The sequence below is a fragment of the Anopheles darlingi genome, chromosome 2, assembly GCF_943734745.1.
Source record: "Anopheles darlingi chromosome 2, idAnoDarlMG_H_01, whole genome shotgun sequence".
Classification (NCBI taxonomy): domain Eukaryota; kingdom Metazoa; phylum Arthropoda; class Insecta; order Diptera; family Culicidae; genus Anopheles; species Anopheles darlingi.
Window position 1 is genome coordinate 30,064,403 of NC_064874.1, and position 17,500 is coordinate 30,081,902.

The 17,500-nt window shown below is 48.4% G+C and overlaps 2 protein-coding genes across 2 annotated transcripts in view; one reads left to right on the forward strand and one right to left on the reverse strand.

Annotated features, from left to right (window-relative positions):
• The window catches only part of LOC125949769 (26S proteasome non-ATPase regulatory subunit 8), a 594,091-nt gene that overhangs the window by 463,951 nt on the left and 112,640 nt on the right, over positions 1 to 17,500 (forward strand). The window lies entirely within an intron of this gene.
• Positions 4,964 to 6,352, reverse strand: LOC125949752 (fork head domain-containing protein FD4-like). Its single transcript, XM_049677077.1, has 2 exons — positions 5,611 to 6,352; positions 4,964 to 5,451 (listed from the first exon to the last, which is right to left on the reverse strand). The coding sequence occupies exons 1-2, from the start codon at positions 6,350 to 6,352 to the stop codon at positions 4,964 to 4,966; spliced, it is 1,230 nt and encodes a 409-aa protein (XP_049533034.1).

Consider the following 17,500-nt stretch of genomic DNA (forward strand, 5'->3'; position numbering starts at 1 on the left):
TTCGTTCTCTCGAGTATCACGAACACACGATTGGGGAGGGAAAATTCAAATTATTTTCCTTCATAAAAAGGCAGTAAAAGTGGTTCTCTTCCATCGCTTCTCTTCTTTTCTGTTGCTGGCCCGAAGGATACACCTTCGGGTCGTATTTATTAGTGAAAATATTTTCCGTGCCTAATTTCTTGCGCCCTCCATTTCCCGTTTTGCATCATGAATAAATAGAAAATGGACAGGGGAGGCCTAGGATGGTCAGGCGTAAGGAAGTTCGTTCGTTCGTCTTTAGAACATAATAAACACAAACCTGGGCGGTCGCGGTCCCGGCCATCTCGGTCTGTGTTCGACAAACGGAATAAAAATACAGATTTTCCTCCGGGTTCGCCCCACCCCACCGGTGTGGGCCTCGGCTTTTCTTTTCCGTGTGCCAAACCCACCACCTTTCGCGCCGTAGTCGTAGTGGTGTCGCTCGTTGATACCATCATAAATTCAACGATGGTTCCTGCAGTTGGAGTTTATTCTTTTCTATGCATGGCCGCCGCCGCCGTCGCCGCGGTTCTATTTGCTGCCGCCACACTACCGGAGACAGAGCGACAGGGACAGCTGTTGTTTCAAGTAAGTTCAACAAAACGGAACTAATTAATAATTCATTACTTATTACGCCAGAACGAAGGTTTTCCCTTGATCCACCATTGTGGCTTAGAACAAAACCCGTCCCTGGACTTTGTTACCGCCGTTCGGGCAGCTTCTCGAAAGGGCGGAATCTTGCTGTCGTTGTTGTGTGTGGCTTTAATCAAAACCGCCTTGTATGTGAGAGCGGCACTTCGAGAGTGGTTCGTTAATGGAAAGGCAAATATTTTGCTGCTGATTTCCGGCCATTCGCCCATAACGGCACTCCTTGTGATTACTCGGGGCGGCTGTGCTAGTACTGTAATTTGATTTTTAGTTATTCGGCTCTAACTTTGATTTCATTGTCATTAGTTTTCGAAGGACTATCTTATTACCCATTCACAGTACCTATTTGTGAATGATTCATTGATTGTATTAACTGATATTCTAATTATCACGATGCCACCAACCACGTATAAAATTCCTTAAATAGTTTAAAAGGACATTAAAGCACAAGGTTCAGTAGTATTACAAAAACAGTTTCGTTGGAATCCTGTGTCCCTAGTGGATTCCCAATTATGGCGATGAAAAGCGAGTAATCAAATTTATGAAACAATGATCAACTTCATCTGTAGCTTCCGAACACACGAATACAGCATTTCATAGTTCGTTTATTTCATTTTTCCCACACACAATGGGCTCGAGTTAGTCGCGCATGGAAGTGATACGTTCGAGTGGGTAATGGAGAAATGGTTTGGTTAACTTTTACAATTCCAAATCATGTTCTCTATGCTCCGGTGAACTCCTATAACCCAGCCATAGTCGCCTAGCGACCATCGCTGCTAGTATGCCCAGGAATTTTAAGTAGCGCAAAATTGGATCATAGACGGTTCGTTTGCCGTCCGTTCGCTGACGGACTTGCGGTCTCGCACGTTCTTCTGATTCCATCAAAAGGGGGGTTCTAGGTGTGCCGGGCCTCCTCTTTCGGATCGAGGATGATTAACACGGCATAACATGATCACGGCCACGGCCACGGCCAATCGCCAACTCATCTACAAGCGACCGAACAATCGATGTAGACCAATCGGGATCTCTGACCGCGGCGGCATCACTCGCCGGGGGTGATCAATCTGTCCGCCGCTCTGGAATGTTTCTAGCCACTTCACCACACATATCGAACGGACGGCCGGATAGAGGGGAAAAACCTTTTAACAAACCTAATAACCTCAAAATTGATTCACTATCGAAAATAGAGTCGAATCACTTAATGGATCACAAAAAGCGCAGCATAGCATACATCGGGCATACTAGGTGTCGGGACCGATTGCGGCCACCAATCCTTTCTTCTCCCTATCACTCGGGATGAACCGATGTATCTGTCTATTCATGTTTTTCATCGATTTTATGATCAACGCTGCAGCATACGCGCTGGCCGCCGGGTCTAGCAGCCGATCGAACAGTCGAAGATCCGCTCCCCCCCAGGTTGGACGCGCGGATGACCGCCGTTCAGCCGCAGCCTCCAAAAGCCATCGCGTCTGACACTGCCAGACAGCTCGTCTGCGATACCCCGCGAGCTGTCACAGTGACGGCGCACTTTTGCTCGCGAGCTACCTGGCGAAGTGCCGCCGCCACAGACACCACGAGACCATAAGCCCCCGGCCGAGGAGGAAGGATCGAACGACGGGAACGAGGGGCGAAGCAGAAGCAGCGGACAAAACTGTGCCAGGGAGCGAAGCAAATGAAGGAGCTCATTTCACGCACCTCCCGTGGATCTTCAACGTGCGCGGTGATGCTGCGAGAACGCGAGAACCCTCGAGAAGTGCGGACTAATTCGGTGGGTGATGTAATTATTAGCTATCGGTGCCCCCGCAGCAACACACTTAATTAGTTGATCGTTTTTAAGCCGTTCACCACCTCGTAGGACTCTTAAAGAGGCCCCCCCCTTCCCTTCCGCCTCTGATTGGCTTCTGCTTATTGCTGCTGAGCTGTGCAATTCCGGGGGGCTCTTTGGCTCGTGTCCGCTCGTTCTCAATTATCGATCGTTACAGCTAACCCATCAATCGCCCTCTGGTGGGGGGGCAAGGAAATACCTACACACTTAGGCAAAGTGTGGCCAAACAATGCCCCGAAACTCTGTATCTCATCTAACACAATTTGCTTCAAATCAGCAGTTTACGTCTCTTCTTTTATGCTTGGGGATGGCACAGAAATGCGATGAGCGGCCATTGCCTGTCTGCATTTCCTCTCCAACCAGCAGCAACAGCATAACGACAAAACTGCGGAAAATAAAGCAAAATGAGATTAATTGATTAACGGACAGCCATTCGGCAAATCACGACATCTTCATTGGGAACCGCGTGTGAAAGGTATTTTGTATTGTTTTACTTACTCCTCCGAAACACACAATGCTCCGTTGATCCTTCAGTTTAGCTTTGGCGAGGTACAGCATAAGGCATCAACAAAAAAAACCCCTTTCGTGAACTGCGTCCAACGGTAATACAACGACAAGGACCTCAAGAAAGTAGTCAATTGAGCAACCTCGAGTAGACCTTCTCGGCATAGTGGGCCACTTCTGTACTACGGGATTACTGTCCGTTTCTGCAGCCAGTTGTCCCTTTATCATTGTGTCTCTTTTAGATCAATTGGTTTACAAATGTTCATGCCGTCCCCAAACCGAATCCGCTTTAGAGGGCCTTGTTTTGTTTGGGAGTTCATAAAGGGATTATTCGAGAGTCCTTTTTATCCTTCCTTAAAACCTGTTACATGATTTGAAAAGAGGTGTAAAGCTCATTTTGGAATGACAATCGTTATGGTACCGATTGTCAAGACATCTTCTTAATGGCATTGTCAGACTTCTCAGTGTAAAGAAAAAGGGCAAACTTCTGGTAGAATTGAGCTTACCATTGATTCACAAAAATGTTTTACACAATAAAGACCGGGAACCATTTCAATAGATAGATTCTGAAGAACCATTGACCGCAAAAACACGATCGCTAGATCGCTTTGTTAAGATCATAGCTGTTCCAAACGTTGCCACATTACGATGACTCTATTCTAAAACGCATTATCATATTGTTATTGGAATCGCCAAAACATGAACTTATTAGCGGATTGAATGGAACATACAAAAACGAGCAAGGCATCTATGAAGCATGCAATAACTGGCACTCGTTTATGCTTTGTGCTATTAATTTGGTTTGATTTGTTTCAGCATAAACAAACAACAAGGTTTGTAGCAAATATTTACAATTGGCTTGACCCAGTTGTTATCAGAACGGTTGTATTGCGCGGAATTGGTTAATAAGTTGTTTTGCCTTCCCGTCGACCCAAATTCGTCTCTCGCTAATTCTTTGTTCCCGATGCAGATGCACTCCCTCCTAAGGCAGCTTCAGAGAAAGGCAATTATGAGGGAATGAAGTGAGCAGAGGGCGAACGAACAAAACAAATTCTCTATTAACATTGCCGACTGGATATAAAAAAAACGCTCCTCTAAACATCTTTTTCATAGATAGTTCATTCGTACAGTTCTTCAGTTTATTCAAATGTAAAACAGTTCTATTAAAAGTAATCGCGTTGATGATAATTTCACTAATGGCCCTATACAGTTATATCTTTGTATTTTATACAGTAAAACACAGTTTGGCCTTCCCGTTTGTCCGTGCTTCCGAATAGCACGAACCTGCACATCATGCACATACCGACAACATCAACGCCCAGGGGTTCAAGGTGATCCCGTTGGGTGCTTATTGGCAGATTAAGAATGAAAACTAGTAGGAAATGATAAAGCATTATCGTTCGTATAACAACCAACGGAACCTAATGTTTAATTGTCTGCAAGGTATTGATGTTTCGCTATCTACGCCATTGGGGATGCGAACGAACGTTAGTGTGTCCGCTGGAAAATAAATAAATCCGTTGATTCGGTTGTTTCATTACCGCTAATAAGGATGAGAGCGATTACCGGTTATTGACCACCAGCAGAGCCTTAGTATTATGTTAGGGGGTGACCGCACTTTTCCACTCCTTCTCCCTATCGAGCGGCGTATCGATTACGACTTTCATTTCATGGAACAATATGCACCGAATATGTGGTCTTTCTGCATTAGGAGCAACACCGATTACGAGTAAAACTAAAACAAACACAACAAACAGCCTTCGATTTCGACCCGGTAGCATCACAGCGAACAGAGGGAGCAGCAATTGAGCATGCCCGGGATGCGATGACGATGATGATGATGAGGATGCGGATGCGGATGCGATAAGATGAGATGTAGCCAACCCCGGTTGGCGGGGGTACGCACAGGGTCTCACGTATCACACTGTCCTGCGCGCCCTGCCCTGCTAGTAGTAGCTTCTTCTAGCCTCAAACGCTACGAAGGGCCGGCCCGAGAGGTCGACTGAGATCGGTGGGACCACCGCCTGATCGGGGACTGTCCGGACCGGTGGTCGATCCCGTTGGTGATCGACTTCCGGAACCAGAACCGGCACTTCCGCCGATAGCTCCCTGGTGCTGATGCTCCCTGCTAATACCATGAAGCATCTGATGATGGTGATGATGATGCAGCTGCTGCTGCTGCTGCTGCTGATGATGATGATGGTGATGATGAGCCGCCGCTAGACTGTGGTAGGAACTGTGGTGAAAATAATGGGGAGGGATCGCTCCCAATGGGCCCATCATGAGCAGTGGATGGATGGGCAACTCGTAACCAGCCAGCGCAGGATGTGTGTACTGAAGGAATGGAGGTATGTTGGCGCCTGGGAGGCTACTAGCAGGCGGGAGCTGCTGTTGGCTGGATGGTCCATGATGCAGATGCTGCAGCGCCGGATGATGATGATGATGATGAAGATGCGCTGATACCGGATGGCCAGCGAGGGACAGCAGCGAAGGTAACCGATCGGAGCATCCATCCAGTAGATTCAATCGATCACCGGAGGGTGGCCTCTTCGAACGCTTGTTGTTGGGTTGTTGTTGCTGCTGCTGCTGGTGGATGACGGTTGTTGCAGAGGGACTCGCGCTGTTGGGCGATCGACTATCGTCCCGTTCGTGCACCTCGATCACCTCATCTTCCTCGTCCTCGTCCTCCTGCTCGGGCGTGATAAGACTCTCGATGGTAAACGATCGCTTCGGACGCAACGGAGTCCTCCGTTTCAGTGGCGTTCCCGTGTCGGCGGTAATGGCAGTGACCGGTGATATCGGTCCCGGCACCGGTAGTGGCGAAAGGGGTTCCAGGGGTGGTGAGGGCAACATACTCGTCGGATGATGCAAAACGACGCCGGGCGGTTCGGGCAGCAGGGTCGTTGCCGGCGCCGGTGCCACCGTGGGACAGTAAGCGTCGGCCGAGTTTTGAGCGAGAAAGATCCGGTTGATGTTGGCCAACGCTGCCAGCTCTTCGTTGAGGATGTCTTTATCCGTTTTGTGCAGTTTGAAGCGCTTGCGACGCCGTAACAGACTCCCGTTCTCGAACATATCGAAGGCCTGCGGATGCAGCGCCCAGTAAGCTCCCTTGCCCGGTCGATCCGGACGTCGCGGTACCTTGATGAAGCAATCGTTGAAGCTTAGGTTGTGGCGCAGTGAGTTCTGCCAGCGCTGTGTGTTCTTGCGGTAGTACGGAAACCGATCGGTGATGAACTTGTAGATGTCACTCAGGGGCAGCATCTTATCGGGCGAGGACCAGATCGCCATTGCGGTCAAGGAAATGTACGAGTACGGCGGTTTCTGATCACCGTACGTGTCACGCGAGGGTCTCGGCATTCTGACGTCGGTCTCTTTCTGTGTCTTCGCACGGTTCACTCGGAGATCACTCGGTTGCACTCACACGCTTATCACAACACCTCTGGGAGCAAACACTAATGGCCACTTCTCCCATGACATCACGCGCACATCCTTCCGAACCAAACAATCGCGTTTCTATAGCGAACGGATCTTCCAAGGCCTGCTGCACATCACTATTTGCTTGCACCTCACTCGATTGTAAAGAATCTTTGCCCAGAAGTCTAGCCACAGTCACCGGTATCGAGCACGGGGGATCGAGCGGGGATTCGGGGAGACAACAGAACGGAGAACGACGGCCAACCTCAACCAACAACCGGTCGCAGCACTTCTTCTCGGCGCTTGTTTGTTGTGACTGGCTTCGAAGATGATGTTACCAGGAAAATGTTTGTTGTGATATGAAATCAGCAACCGAAGGAATCAACAACCGAAGGGATGAAATCAGCGACCGAGGTGTTGAAATGCTGAATGATAGTTGTTAAGCGCAGCAGCAGCAGCAGCAGCAGCAGCAGCAGCAGCAGCAGATCGCGGAGAGAGAGAGAGAGAGAAGAGAGAAAGAAGAGAGAGAAAGAGAGAGAAAGAGAGGGGCAATCGGTTCGGCTTCGTTTTGTGCAATCGGGTTCGGATAGGAGTGAGGAGGCTGCCGCTATACAGGCTATCTCGCTCGGACAGCCGGTGAAACTGCCCGTTGGGCGGGGCTTCTGAGAAACAACGCCATTCCCAGAAATGCCATCGAAGCAAGCCGCTGGAGGGGTGGTTGGCGGTTTTTATGTTGTGCGACGACGGTAGGGGTAGCTAGCTAGGGGAGGAGTGCGAGCGTGTGGACAGCTGCGGCCAGCGAAAATCAATGTTTGGAGAAGGAGCATCCCTATCTCTTTCTTGGACCCGCGTGCGCGGTCTTGGTGCACCTTTCTAGATGGCGTCGTCCTCTCTGCTAGAATTCGCTGAAACCGCAGATGAAAGAGAGGGAACCAACACTAGTTCGCACAACAATCACCGAAGCAAGAGAGAAGGGAAGGGTTGGGAGTGTAACCGGAATGGCGGGACGGGCCGCCGGTGCCGCCGGAGCCGCCGGAGCTAGAATAATCATTTATTTAGCGATGTATAGTGCGATAAATAAATCAAATAGTTTATCAAGCGCGAGAATGAGAGAAATACAGTCGCGTCGCGTCTTGGGGCTCGCAGTTTCCAAGCGGCGCCGCATCGCTCGAACGAATACTGCAAAAAAAAAACAACTGCGGTTCCGTTTCCTCTGGAAGCATTTTCCCATTTTTCTTCGGTTTCTACGGTTTCCCGTTTTCCTCGGGTTCCCACCGGGCCCGTGGCGTTGCAGGGTGCTGCCTCATGGTGGCCCGCGGTGCTTTCGGTCGTTTGTTTCGAGGTAAATTGACAGAAAATTTAATTGAATTATTTTCTTCTCGTTTTACCGCACGCAAATGGATTAGAGGCCGCGCTCGCTGGACCGTGTAATTCCGTTTCGAACCATGGCGCACAAACCGCCAGACACACACACACACACATACCAAGGCTGGACTCACGCAGGGAAAATCTCTTTTCCGCTAGGTTTGGTCGGTGATTTAGAGGCAATATTTGTACTTATCGTTTGGTGGGTTCATCGGCTGTTCGGGCGAATCCGGTTTTCCAAACTGCATCTAGTGTTCATGCACACTGGCCTACTATGACTACCATTGCTACTAGTATTTGTTAAACCGATCATTCGCCATTACTAATGGGCAAATCAGTTGCTGAATATATGCAGAAACTTCGCATATGCAGCATATCAATTGTTCTAAGGAAGCATCAAACAGTTCAATCTTTCGATAGCGGCGTCTTTGATTGATACCGCCATGTTTTCCGAATCAATTCCTTCACTTAACAATCGTTCACATCGAAGAATGCAAGGATCCATCGAGAATCGTCCAGCAGTTCTAGCGATAAATCGCATTTCCGCGCATTCTATTCAATATTCGAAACGAACCCAGCGATGCGTGGGGCATTGCCGGAAGTGGTATTTCGCTTGTGAGCGCAGATCTGTGCGAGATTTATCGATAAAATCAATTTTCCTGCTCTATCTTGCGTAAAATTGATTTTCTGCTTGACTAAAACAAAACGGCGAAAGACGAACATTTCCGATAGCTCTGAGCCACCAGCTCGCCGCTACAGCGTTGTAACACAATCATCAAGCTTCAAGCATATTCTTTTCGTCGGTACCGAGCGTTTCAGCGTTTGCAGAAGCACATACCGTTACAGTGTAGGGGCAACTTAATGAAAACGAGCTGGTGTCGGTCATTCAATAAACTTTATCCAACATTATTATTGTGCACCCCTAACTCGAACGCCTTTCGTCTCTACAATGTTACTGCCGATGTCTGACGCGTCCTAACAACAATCGCATCGTTCGTCTGCGCAGAAGCACGACTCCTCGATGGTGGTGGTGATGGTGCTGGTGCTGGTGGGGCGCGGTTTCATCTGCAATACACTTGACACGCCGGCCGCCATCACACCACGAGGTACCGAGGTTTTCCCCGCGAATGATGTCGTACGCGAATAAAGCGACCGATGAGCAATGGCCACGAGATTGTGATTCTGATATGGAACATTTTTCATCATCAAATGTGTGATTACTGACCGAACTTGGGCCGGTTGTGTTGGTGGGGAGGACCCAATGCCCAGGCCGCCGCCCGGCCACGATGCTAGAAGTCGCAACGGTCTTATACCGGGCGCAATCAAAAACAAGATGAATGAGCTCATGATTATGGTTGTGGTTTTGTCCAACCGAGCTTCCAATCGGGGTAAGTAGCTAGCCAAAGATAAAGCCACATCTTGATCTGCCGCAAAGCACCGCTACAGAGTGGGGACGGTCGGGGATTTCTCACTATTCCGTCCACCTGCCCGTTTGTGGTCGCGCGGTGTACGAGGATCGCAGGGACCGTGGACCAGGGACCAGGGTTTGGCCAAACAGGTACAAAGTAGCCACTTTTTTGCGATGGTGTGATGGTCTGATTGCTCATTTGTCGCCGCAAGGATGCCATGGTAACGGGTCCGACCAGGGCGGCCACCGCATTCACGTGGGAACGGAATTTATGTTTGATTTGGGTAAGGTGTTCTCGTTGACTGATGGAGACGCGAACCGATTGGCGGAGTGCATCGATGTAGTAGCCGATGAAAGGATACTGTTGTATCACAGGAACGTGTGCTTGATTGTGATGATTGCGGTAAATGAAATTGACTTCTCGTGGAAGAATGGTTGCAGGTGCTACAACGTTGTTTTTGCACTGAATGAACACAGCTGAACACAGCCGTGGGAATTGCATGCCAACGCGTTACTCTAAACAATCTGAGCAACAATGAAACAATTGTGTGTTTCTCAAATATTTGGTCTACAATGCAAGCTACTTTACTTTGATATGTTGGATTGACCTGTTTTATTTTAATTGCAATAAAATGCTGACTTCACCATCAAGCTGCATGCATATTGTATAATCTTAGTTCGACATTAAATTACAGATATTTCGGGCAATAGATAATTAACTTATCATTATCATTACTTAAATTAAATTAAATTCCGAAATCGATTTAAGCATACAATTGAATATGATTAGGTTTTAACTCTTAACTGCTTCCATTTTTAAACAATCTCGCTAACGATGAAATAACCGATTTCACTTTGCCATTGTCATATTAACGCGTAATGTTACTTACACAGCATAGCAACGCGATGGAAAAATATTGGCCAAACTAAGTTCCGAATCATAATTCTCTTAAAAACATTAAATTGCTGGCCTATTCTCTGGCGTCGGCACACGGCATTAAACATGATATCTTTAACGAAAACAAAAAACAGAAAGCATTGTTCAACCGCAGTAATGTGCCTACATTTGGCTGGCTCCGCTCTAGGCGCTCCTTGTCGGTCTGGTAAAGTTCAGTAATGAATTTATAATAACTTAATTTTTCTTCCGGTTCGGTCACCTCGGTCCGTACCCGGTACACGGGCCTTTCCGCTGTCTCGTCCGTTTGGAAACTGTCCAAACAAATGGTATAGAAGGTGGGAATACTATCAACAGCGGAGTTGACGATGACGACGATGACGACAGTGCCGATCGCGTCGCGATATTGGTAATTTGTGGCCTCCCTAACGGCCCGTCATTTCAGTTCCCGTTCTATTGATTTAGATTGCATGGGAAAAAATACTATTTTGCAGCCTTTACCGCCTGTGAATGTCGTTCGAATTAGAGCTCATAATTGGTTTATTAAGCTATCATCATCATCGCATTTCGTTTGCTGCTGGCAAATACAGGCATTGTTGTTTGGGAGGGGGGGAGTGAGCGAACGGTGATACCATCGCCACTCGACCCTCGACGGTTCAGATGGATTACCATCTTCGATCCTTTGTTTCACAGCGAGAACCAATCGGATACGTCGCTCTCGCTGTCGCTTGGTAGTTTCGAGGGTATTCCTTTTTGAAAACCGAAAGAAAACCCATTTTATTCCAACCAAAACAGAAGAAGCTGAAGTTTGCCGACATATCGCATGATGATGAATGGTTAAACCCTCTTGCCTCTGAAATACAGTGGTTGGAATGGATTGTTTTTTTTTCATCACGTGAAAACATAAAAAGGCACACCTCGGTCTGTTGCGACCAGTGCCAGCTGTTGTTCGCAGTAATCGCCAGGGAACGGAAGGAACACGCACCATTCACCGGCATCTTCTTTGCAGAACAGAAGGAGGTTCCTTGGGACCGGAGTATTTATGCGAACATTATGTATACCAGCAGCAGTAGTGCAAAAGCGAACATCCTCGTTCATGGATAGGGTTCTGTGTGAATGGGGGAGCTTCTGCCGGTCATCCCCACAGCCAAGAAGGGTCGATTACCATATGAGGTTGAACGGTTGGTTGTTGCGATGTCTCTACGAAACTTGGCTGCAAGTGATACAGTGAACCGTCGACACACATCGTCACTATCAGCGGTCACCATCACGGTCGGAAGGAATAGGGTTCTACCACCGAATATACCTTCCAAGACAGAATGTTTGAGAATTCTTAGTATGGCGCCAGTATCGGTGCTCGAAGGTGTGTCTTTATGTGCTTACCTATGACGAAAACGATGACGATGACGACGACGACCACACGGCAGGAGCTTCCAGTTCATCGATCATCTCGACATTTGATATGCTTTCCGTTTTTCCACTCTTACTCCGACACTTACTACCGGTTGCTGGCCCCGCAACCTGGACCAATAACCCGGAACCCGGAACTGAAACTCGTGTTCAACACAATGTACAACAAATTTATTATTTACCGAAATCGGGCCGGCTGGTCTTTGTGGGCCCCTCCCGGGTCTGGGGCCCCGTGTCCCTTCAGCTCCTGCAATTCCTGCGAGTTTATTCATGTTTCTTCCGGGCCACCAGAGGGAAGGGAGCCAACACAACTGCAACCCCTTCGTTTGGACCGGGCTGTGCAAAGTACGGTAATAAATGACACAATTTACCACGAAGGCAACAAACTTTGGATTGCTGGCCAACAACAACAACAACAACAGCAACAACAGATGCACACACACGTACAAAGCAAAACACACACACGCCTTGCGCCATGGATAGGGTTAGTCCTGGAATGATTTATGGGACTCCCTTTCCCGTTTCGTCCCGGGGCCTTTGGGGTGGGGTTATATCCTGCCATACAAGCTTTCGCTGGCCCTGCCATTGCTGTCTTTGACCACACTGAAAGGGAAATTAATAGTAGTATCTTTCGCTCGTAAAATAGATCCTAAACCGAAGCCCGAAAAAAAGTGGATGAACGAGCGAAAGTATACAAAGTCAGCGTAAAGAGTGAGACTGAGCAGAAGCATAGTAACCAACCACGCCACGTGTAGCTGCGTGTAGGTTCCGTCCGTTCGACAGACGCACAAAGGAAATGGGGTAAATATTTATCTCCTCACCATGGCGTTGCGGATTAATGGTAACAGTGTGATAAAAACTTTGTCAGCCCTTTTCCGACCCACACGGCAAGCCGTTCGCGTTTGTCACGGATGAGGCGGGAAGTAAGAGAGAGAGAGAGGAGCATTAGAAATGTAGCGCATCCGTAATGGCCGTTTACGGAGGCTCGTAGCCCGTTGGAAGTTCATTTTTCTTGCCAGGGATTGGTAGCCCTTTCGCACTAGCAACAGGACGACTGTGAGGTCCATGTAAACGATTCGGGAGATGAACCGAACTCTCAAACCCCCCTTCTGAAAAATCGTCCATGCGTTCTTGCACCGCAGTACTCAGTCACTTGTCGTACCGAATTCTATTCCGCATCGGTTGTGGTAAATTAGGAGTCATAATTGAAAATTCACACTGATTTATCATGGGCCGGGCCCATCGGTTTATGAGCAGCATCGTCCACGGCCGGAAATTCGGGAGGATAACTTTCTGACGGTTCGAGGATGGTGTTGGAGGGAAGGTTTACCGGGAACGGGGTGAAATAGATGTGCGTTGTGCGATACCACGAGGCGTAAAGTTTGTCCTCGGTTCTGGATAATTTGATTATCGATGTTTAACAAGAAGGATTATTAGGTTGTTGTTGTTGCTGAAGGAACCTCGGCGCCCATTTCTGGGGTGTGAGCGCGACAGGATGACGCAAAGGGTGTTACGGTGCCGCAGCGGGAGCGACAATATTTCATGGTAAATGGTATAATATTTTGACAACTTGTCGTTCCCCGGCCCTGCGTAGTTTAGTGCAGCAAGTGTCTCAAAACTGATGACTTTGCTGATGAAGAGACGGCAGCAGACGGGAGATATGATTGATGGGATTGTAAATTACATTCGGTGTAGCATGAGTGCATGAGATAGTTATGAATTTTTCAAACCTGCGGTTGTAAAATTGCAGTTACATGATTTAAATTTTTCACAAATTCATAAACGACCAATTTTCATTTCATCTAAAAACCAGGTTACTTGGATGCTACGTTCAAGCATTGCGCTCGACTTTTAGTATCACGAATTTGACATTTATTTGATTTAAACTAAGCAATCGTAAGCAGGAAGCTAAAAGTACTCACAATACAAGCCGTAGAAGCCCAATGGATGGACTATCGTTTGGTCGGCTCGTTGATTGCTAACAAGAAACCGAAGTGGACTTCAATGCTTCAGCATCACAAAGCGTACGATCGGCTCCAGCGCCAACCAAATCTATCATTAGATAATTAATGATAAACTATTTTGACTTTCCGCCCAAACGCCCTTCTTCTGGCGCAGGCAGGCAGCTCAGTGACCGCTACGAAACTGCCCCCATACTCCGTGTCCGGGGAGTCATGCAAGTCAATCTCATTAAAGGCCAGACGGTGTGGGGACCTGTGACACCGTGAACTCCAGCATCGGCGCACCTCACGCTTCCAAAGGATTCCAAAAGGGGGGAGAGGAGGGTTTGGCCACTTGGCCCGACTCGGCCCGGTCCGGTCTGGAGCGGCTTTTCCCGAGTCTGAGGGGGCGTGCTGGCGCGTTTCTGCCCCTCGCGATGGCCGTACAATCTAATCGTTAATTTATGATGATTGTTGTCTAATTGTAACAATGTGCTGAAGTGAAATACAAAGCACCACGGAACCGAGAGGAGATGGTAAACGAGAGCGCGATGCTCTCGTCCGTCTCGTCCGTTTTGGTTTTCTTTTGTTTTTTTGTTTTTTGGTCTGCGCCGGCTCCTTTCTCCCGTGGGGTGCGCGGACACCCTTTGCGGCATCATCACGTGGCTGCCTTTTTTTGATCCGTCCCAAGAAGCCGCCGATCGTGCCGATCGTTTGCAATCAACACGGTGGTTGCCGCCAACGCCTCCAACACCGCGATCCGAGGGCGACGATCATCGATTCGGTGCTGCGGTCGAGCGATCGCGGAGCAGGTCCGCGGCCGGCGACGACGCTCTGCATATGAAGTCCTGGGAACGGTGGATGCAGCCTGACGCTCGCTGGCATCAGGCTCTGCACTCTGTCATTACGCCGCAACACCCTTTCGATGCTCTATACGCTCTACGAGCAATGAGATATCGCACATTGGCCGCGTGCACCGCGTACTGCGATGGTATTTACGCTTCAACGGTTTGCCACGAGAACGGCCACGGAAAGCCACCGATGCCGAGCGCAATCGTGCGCGAATCAGTTCTCGTTTGGTGGCGAGAGGGCAGGAAAAACTCGCCAAAACACTGATCATCGACACTCGGCTCGGTGAGCAACTTTAAACTGTGCTAATCACGAGCGAACCTTTACGAATGGTTTGGTATGTTGCGCGGTTTTCGTTCCCCGATTTTCACACCACCGTGATTGTGTGGCTGTGTGTGCGCTCCGTGGTCCAGAGCCCCGTCCCGTCCCTCTGGTGCCCCGTACCAGGTGCCGAGGTAGAAGTGGCGAAGACCGCGGTAATCCGAAAAATGACCCCTTGGAGGCAGGCGATCGATCATCTTTCATCGGCTTCATTTATGAGCCGCCGAACACATTAATCCGACGACGAAAGCGCGGCATCGGGAAACCGCGGCACCGGGAGGGAGAAGTGGAAAAAGGCCTTCCATTTTTCCAGTGGCATCCGTGTGCCGGTCGGATGATCAGTGATCCCTTCGGCAGACGATCGCTGTCGGGGAGTGTGTATCACGCGAGCGGGGCCACTTTCAACGGGGCCACTGGCACTGTCCAGCCATTGGACGGTTGAACGCCGCGCCGCGATAATCATGCGCACGGACTAGTGCGCGCCGATCGATGCTGATTAGTGGGCCGGGGTTTATCGGGATGATCACATGCAATCCGCCATGCCGCCAATTGACAAACACGATATTGTCTTTGGCGAGGAATTTGAAAAGATTTATTACACTTCCTTTCTGCTTTCTATTTCATCGCGATAATGCTTCAGTGTAGTAACTATGTTTTCGGTATTCGGGCTGAGGATTATGCAGAATGGCACCAAATTAAAGTACAACAACAGCCTTGATCGCAACCTTGAAGTGTTATCATTTTTAAAAATCTTATTTTTGACTGTTATTTTGACAGTTGTTTAAAATTTTACTTTTTTTAAATATCATTAACCACGAGATCTGCAAGCATAACAAAAGCCACCATCCAAGGCAAGGGTAATTGAATTAAAGAACTCTTTCCCAAACTTGCAAAATTGAAATGATGATATTGTTATTTTTTTATATATAATAGCTATCTAATATTAAGAGAGTTTTCATTTTGAAACAGATTCTTGTTAATGCTTATGAAATTCTTATAAGAACAGAAAGCTTGAAACGGAATAGATATGGAGAAAGCCCAAACATCACTTAATGTGTGGACACTTGTTTCTCTTATTATGAAGTGGTTTCTAGCTGCTAAACAAACTCGTCTCCCATATCTTGGCATTCGATGGTTGTAGCCTCGGTGTGTAGCCAACGTAACTCAACGCAACGGTCGGAAAGAAACAATCAAACGAACAAACGTGCTCGAGATCGGGCTGCGAGGCGAAGGTTTTTCAAACATTTCAAAGGCCCCGCCGATCCGTCGGCGAGCTCCCTGCTGTGAAAATTTGTACTTTAAAGTCATCACACCTTTTATTGCGAATGAAATATATGTCTTTGGTGTATGGAAGCCTGTATCTTTGCACCTCCCTCTAGCTCTTTCTCCGTTTCTCCTTTCCGAACAAACGTACCCAAACGGAGCGGCGAATGCGGCGAAGGACCAAAATGGAAGAAAAGAAGCAAGAGCAAATGATCACAACCGAAGCACCGGACCGAGCACCGAGGGAAAGGGAAGACGCTGTGCGTCGTGGATATATGAAAACTAAAAGAGTGGGTTTATGATAATCGAATCACATCACAGCCGAATGCGCGCAGTTATGTTGGGAGGCATATAGGCTTCCTTCCTACCTTTGGGGAACCATTGGCCGCGACAGTGAGGTGAGTGGCATCGAAAAAACCAATAATAAAACGTCGTGGTCATTCCTCATAACCGAACCGTGCGGTACGAGGGGCGAGTGGAAGCGACAATACCCGGACCCCGGACCCCGGACCACGGACCACTTGAGAGTCATGTGAGAGCCGCTAGCGAGCAAAGTGGTCATAAAGGTTGTGTTGTATGTTTTTACGACTGCACCCTCCTGCCAGGCACTTGGCTCTTCCACTTCTACACCACACCCCACAGCCCTCTTCCCTCGCTATCACCGCCGTTCGGTTCGGTTGATCGGTTATTTGATTAATCTATTGTAGGATCCGAACTGATCCTAGCGAGATGAGATGAAAGCGATGCCGTAAACGATGTGCCAGAAGAGCCACTGGGAGTGAGGGATGGAGGCAGAAGCCGAGACAGAGACAGAGACAGAGGGAGAGGGAGAAACCGATACGGATAGAATAGGTTTATTTTTCTTCTGTGTTTTCCACCTTTTCCCCGATCACCACGATCATTCGCCTTCGCTCTTGTAGTGAGTGGTCTTTTCGCACTTTCCATAAATCAATCGCCGAGAAAATAAAGAGCGGAACCAACACCAATGAAATGGGAACACAAGAGAAAAGAAGCTCTATGGAATATTAATAACCAAGCTCCCAGCGAGCGAGCTACAAAATGATATCACCAGAAAACCAGAACGCTGCCTTTTGTGCCATACGGATACCGGTCCGATTGGACGCCGTCGCGTCGTCGATCGCTCGAAGCTCGAAGGTGCGAGCAGCTCACTTCTGACGCCTGCCGTCTCCCGCTGTGGCCGAAAGTGCGAACGGATCGCGCAGGCGGCTTTACAGATTGCCGCCTCCATGTGTTGTGGGTTTCCGAGATAAAAAGGACCTGCCGCCATCGCCGCAGCCGCTGCAGTCGCAGCCAACGGGCGGATTCTTGTTTGGCTAAGCTTTGTTGGCCTGGGGCCGTTACGAAATCGAATTTCAAAAATTCCGAAAACCGTTCAGGTACACAAGATCACAACATCACAAGATCGGTCAGAGATCGATCGAAATAATGAGTTTTAGCTTTCTATTGTTGCATTATCATGGAAGAGGAGCGTGAATGGCTGGTTTTTTTTGGCAAGTGGTACCCGTTTGTTTAGAAGGAATGCGTTTGTTGGTTTGCAACACTTGGATCTGTAGTTTTTGAAGAGAATCAAGTGTGTGTGAGGTCTGTTTGTTTAACCAATTTATTTATTTTGTTGTCGC

Bases quoted from the DNA above. Each gene is read 5' to 3' on its own strand.
- LOC125949752 (XM_049677077.1), bottom strand. From the start codon at position 6,352: ATGCCGAGACCCTCGCGTGACACGTACGGTGATCAGAAACCGCCGTAC. The intron at 5,452-5,610 runs GTCCCTCTGCAA...ATCCGGTATCAG, and splicing joins TCGATCGCCCAACAGCGCGA to CGCATCTTCATCATCATCAT.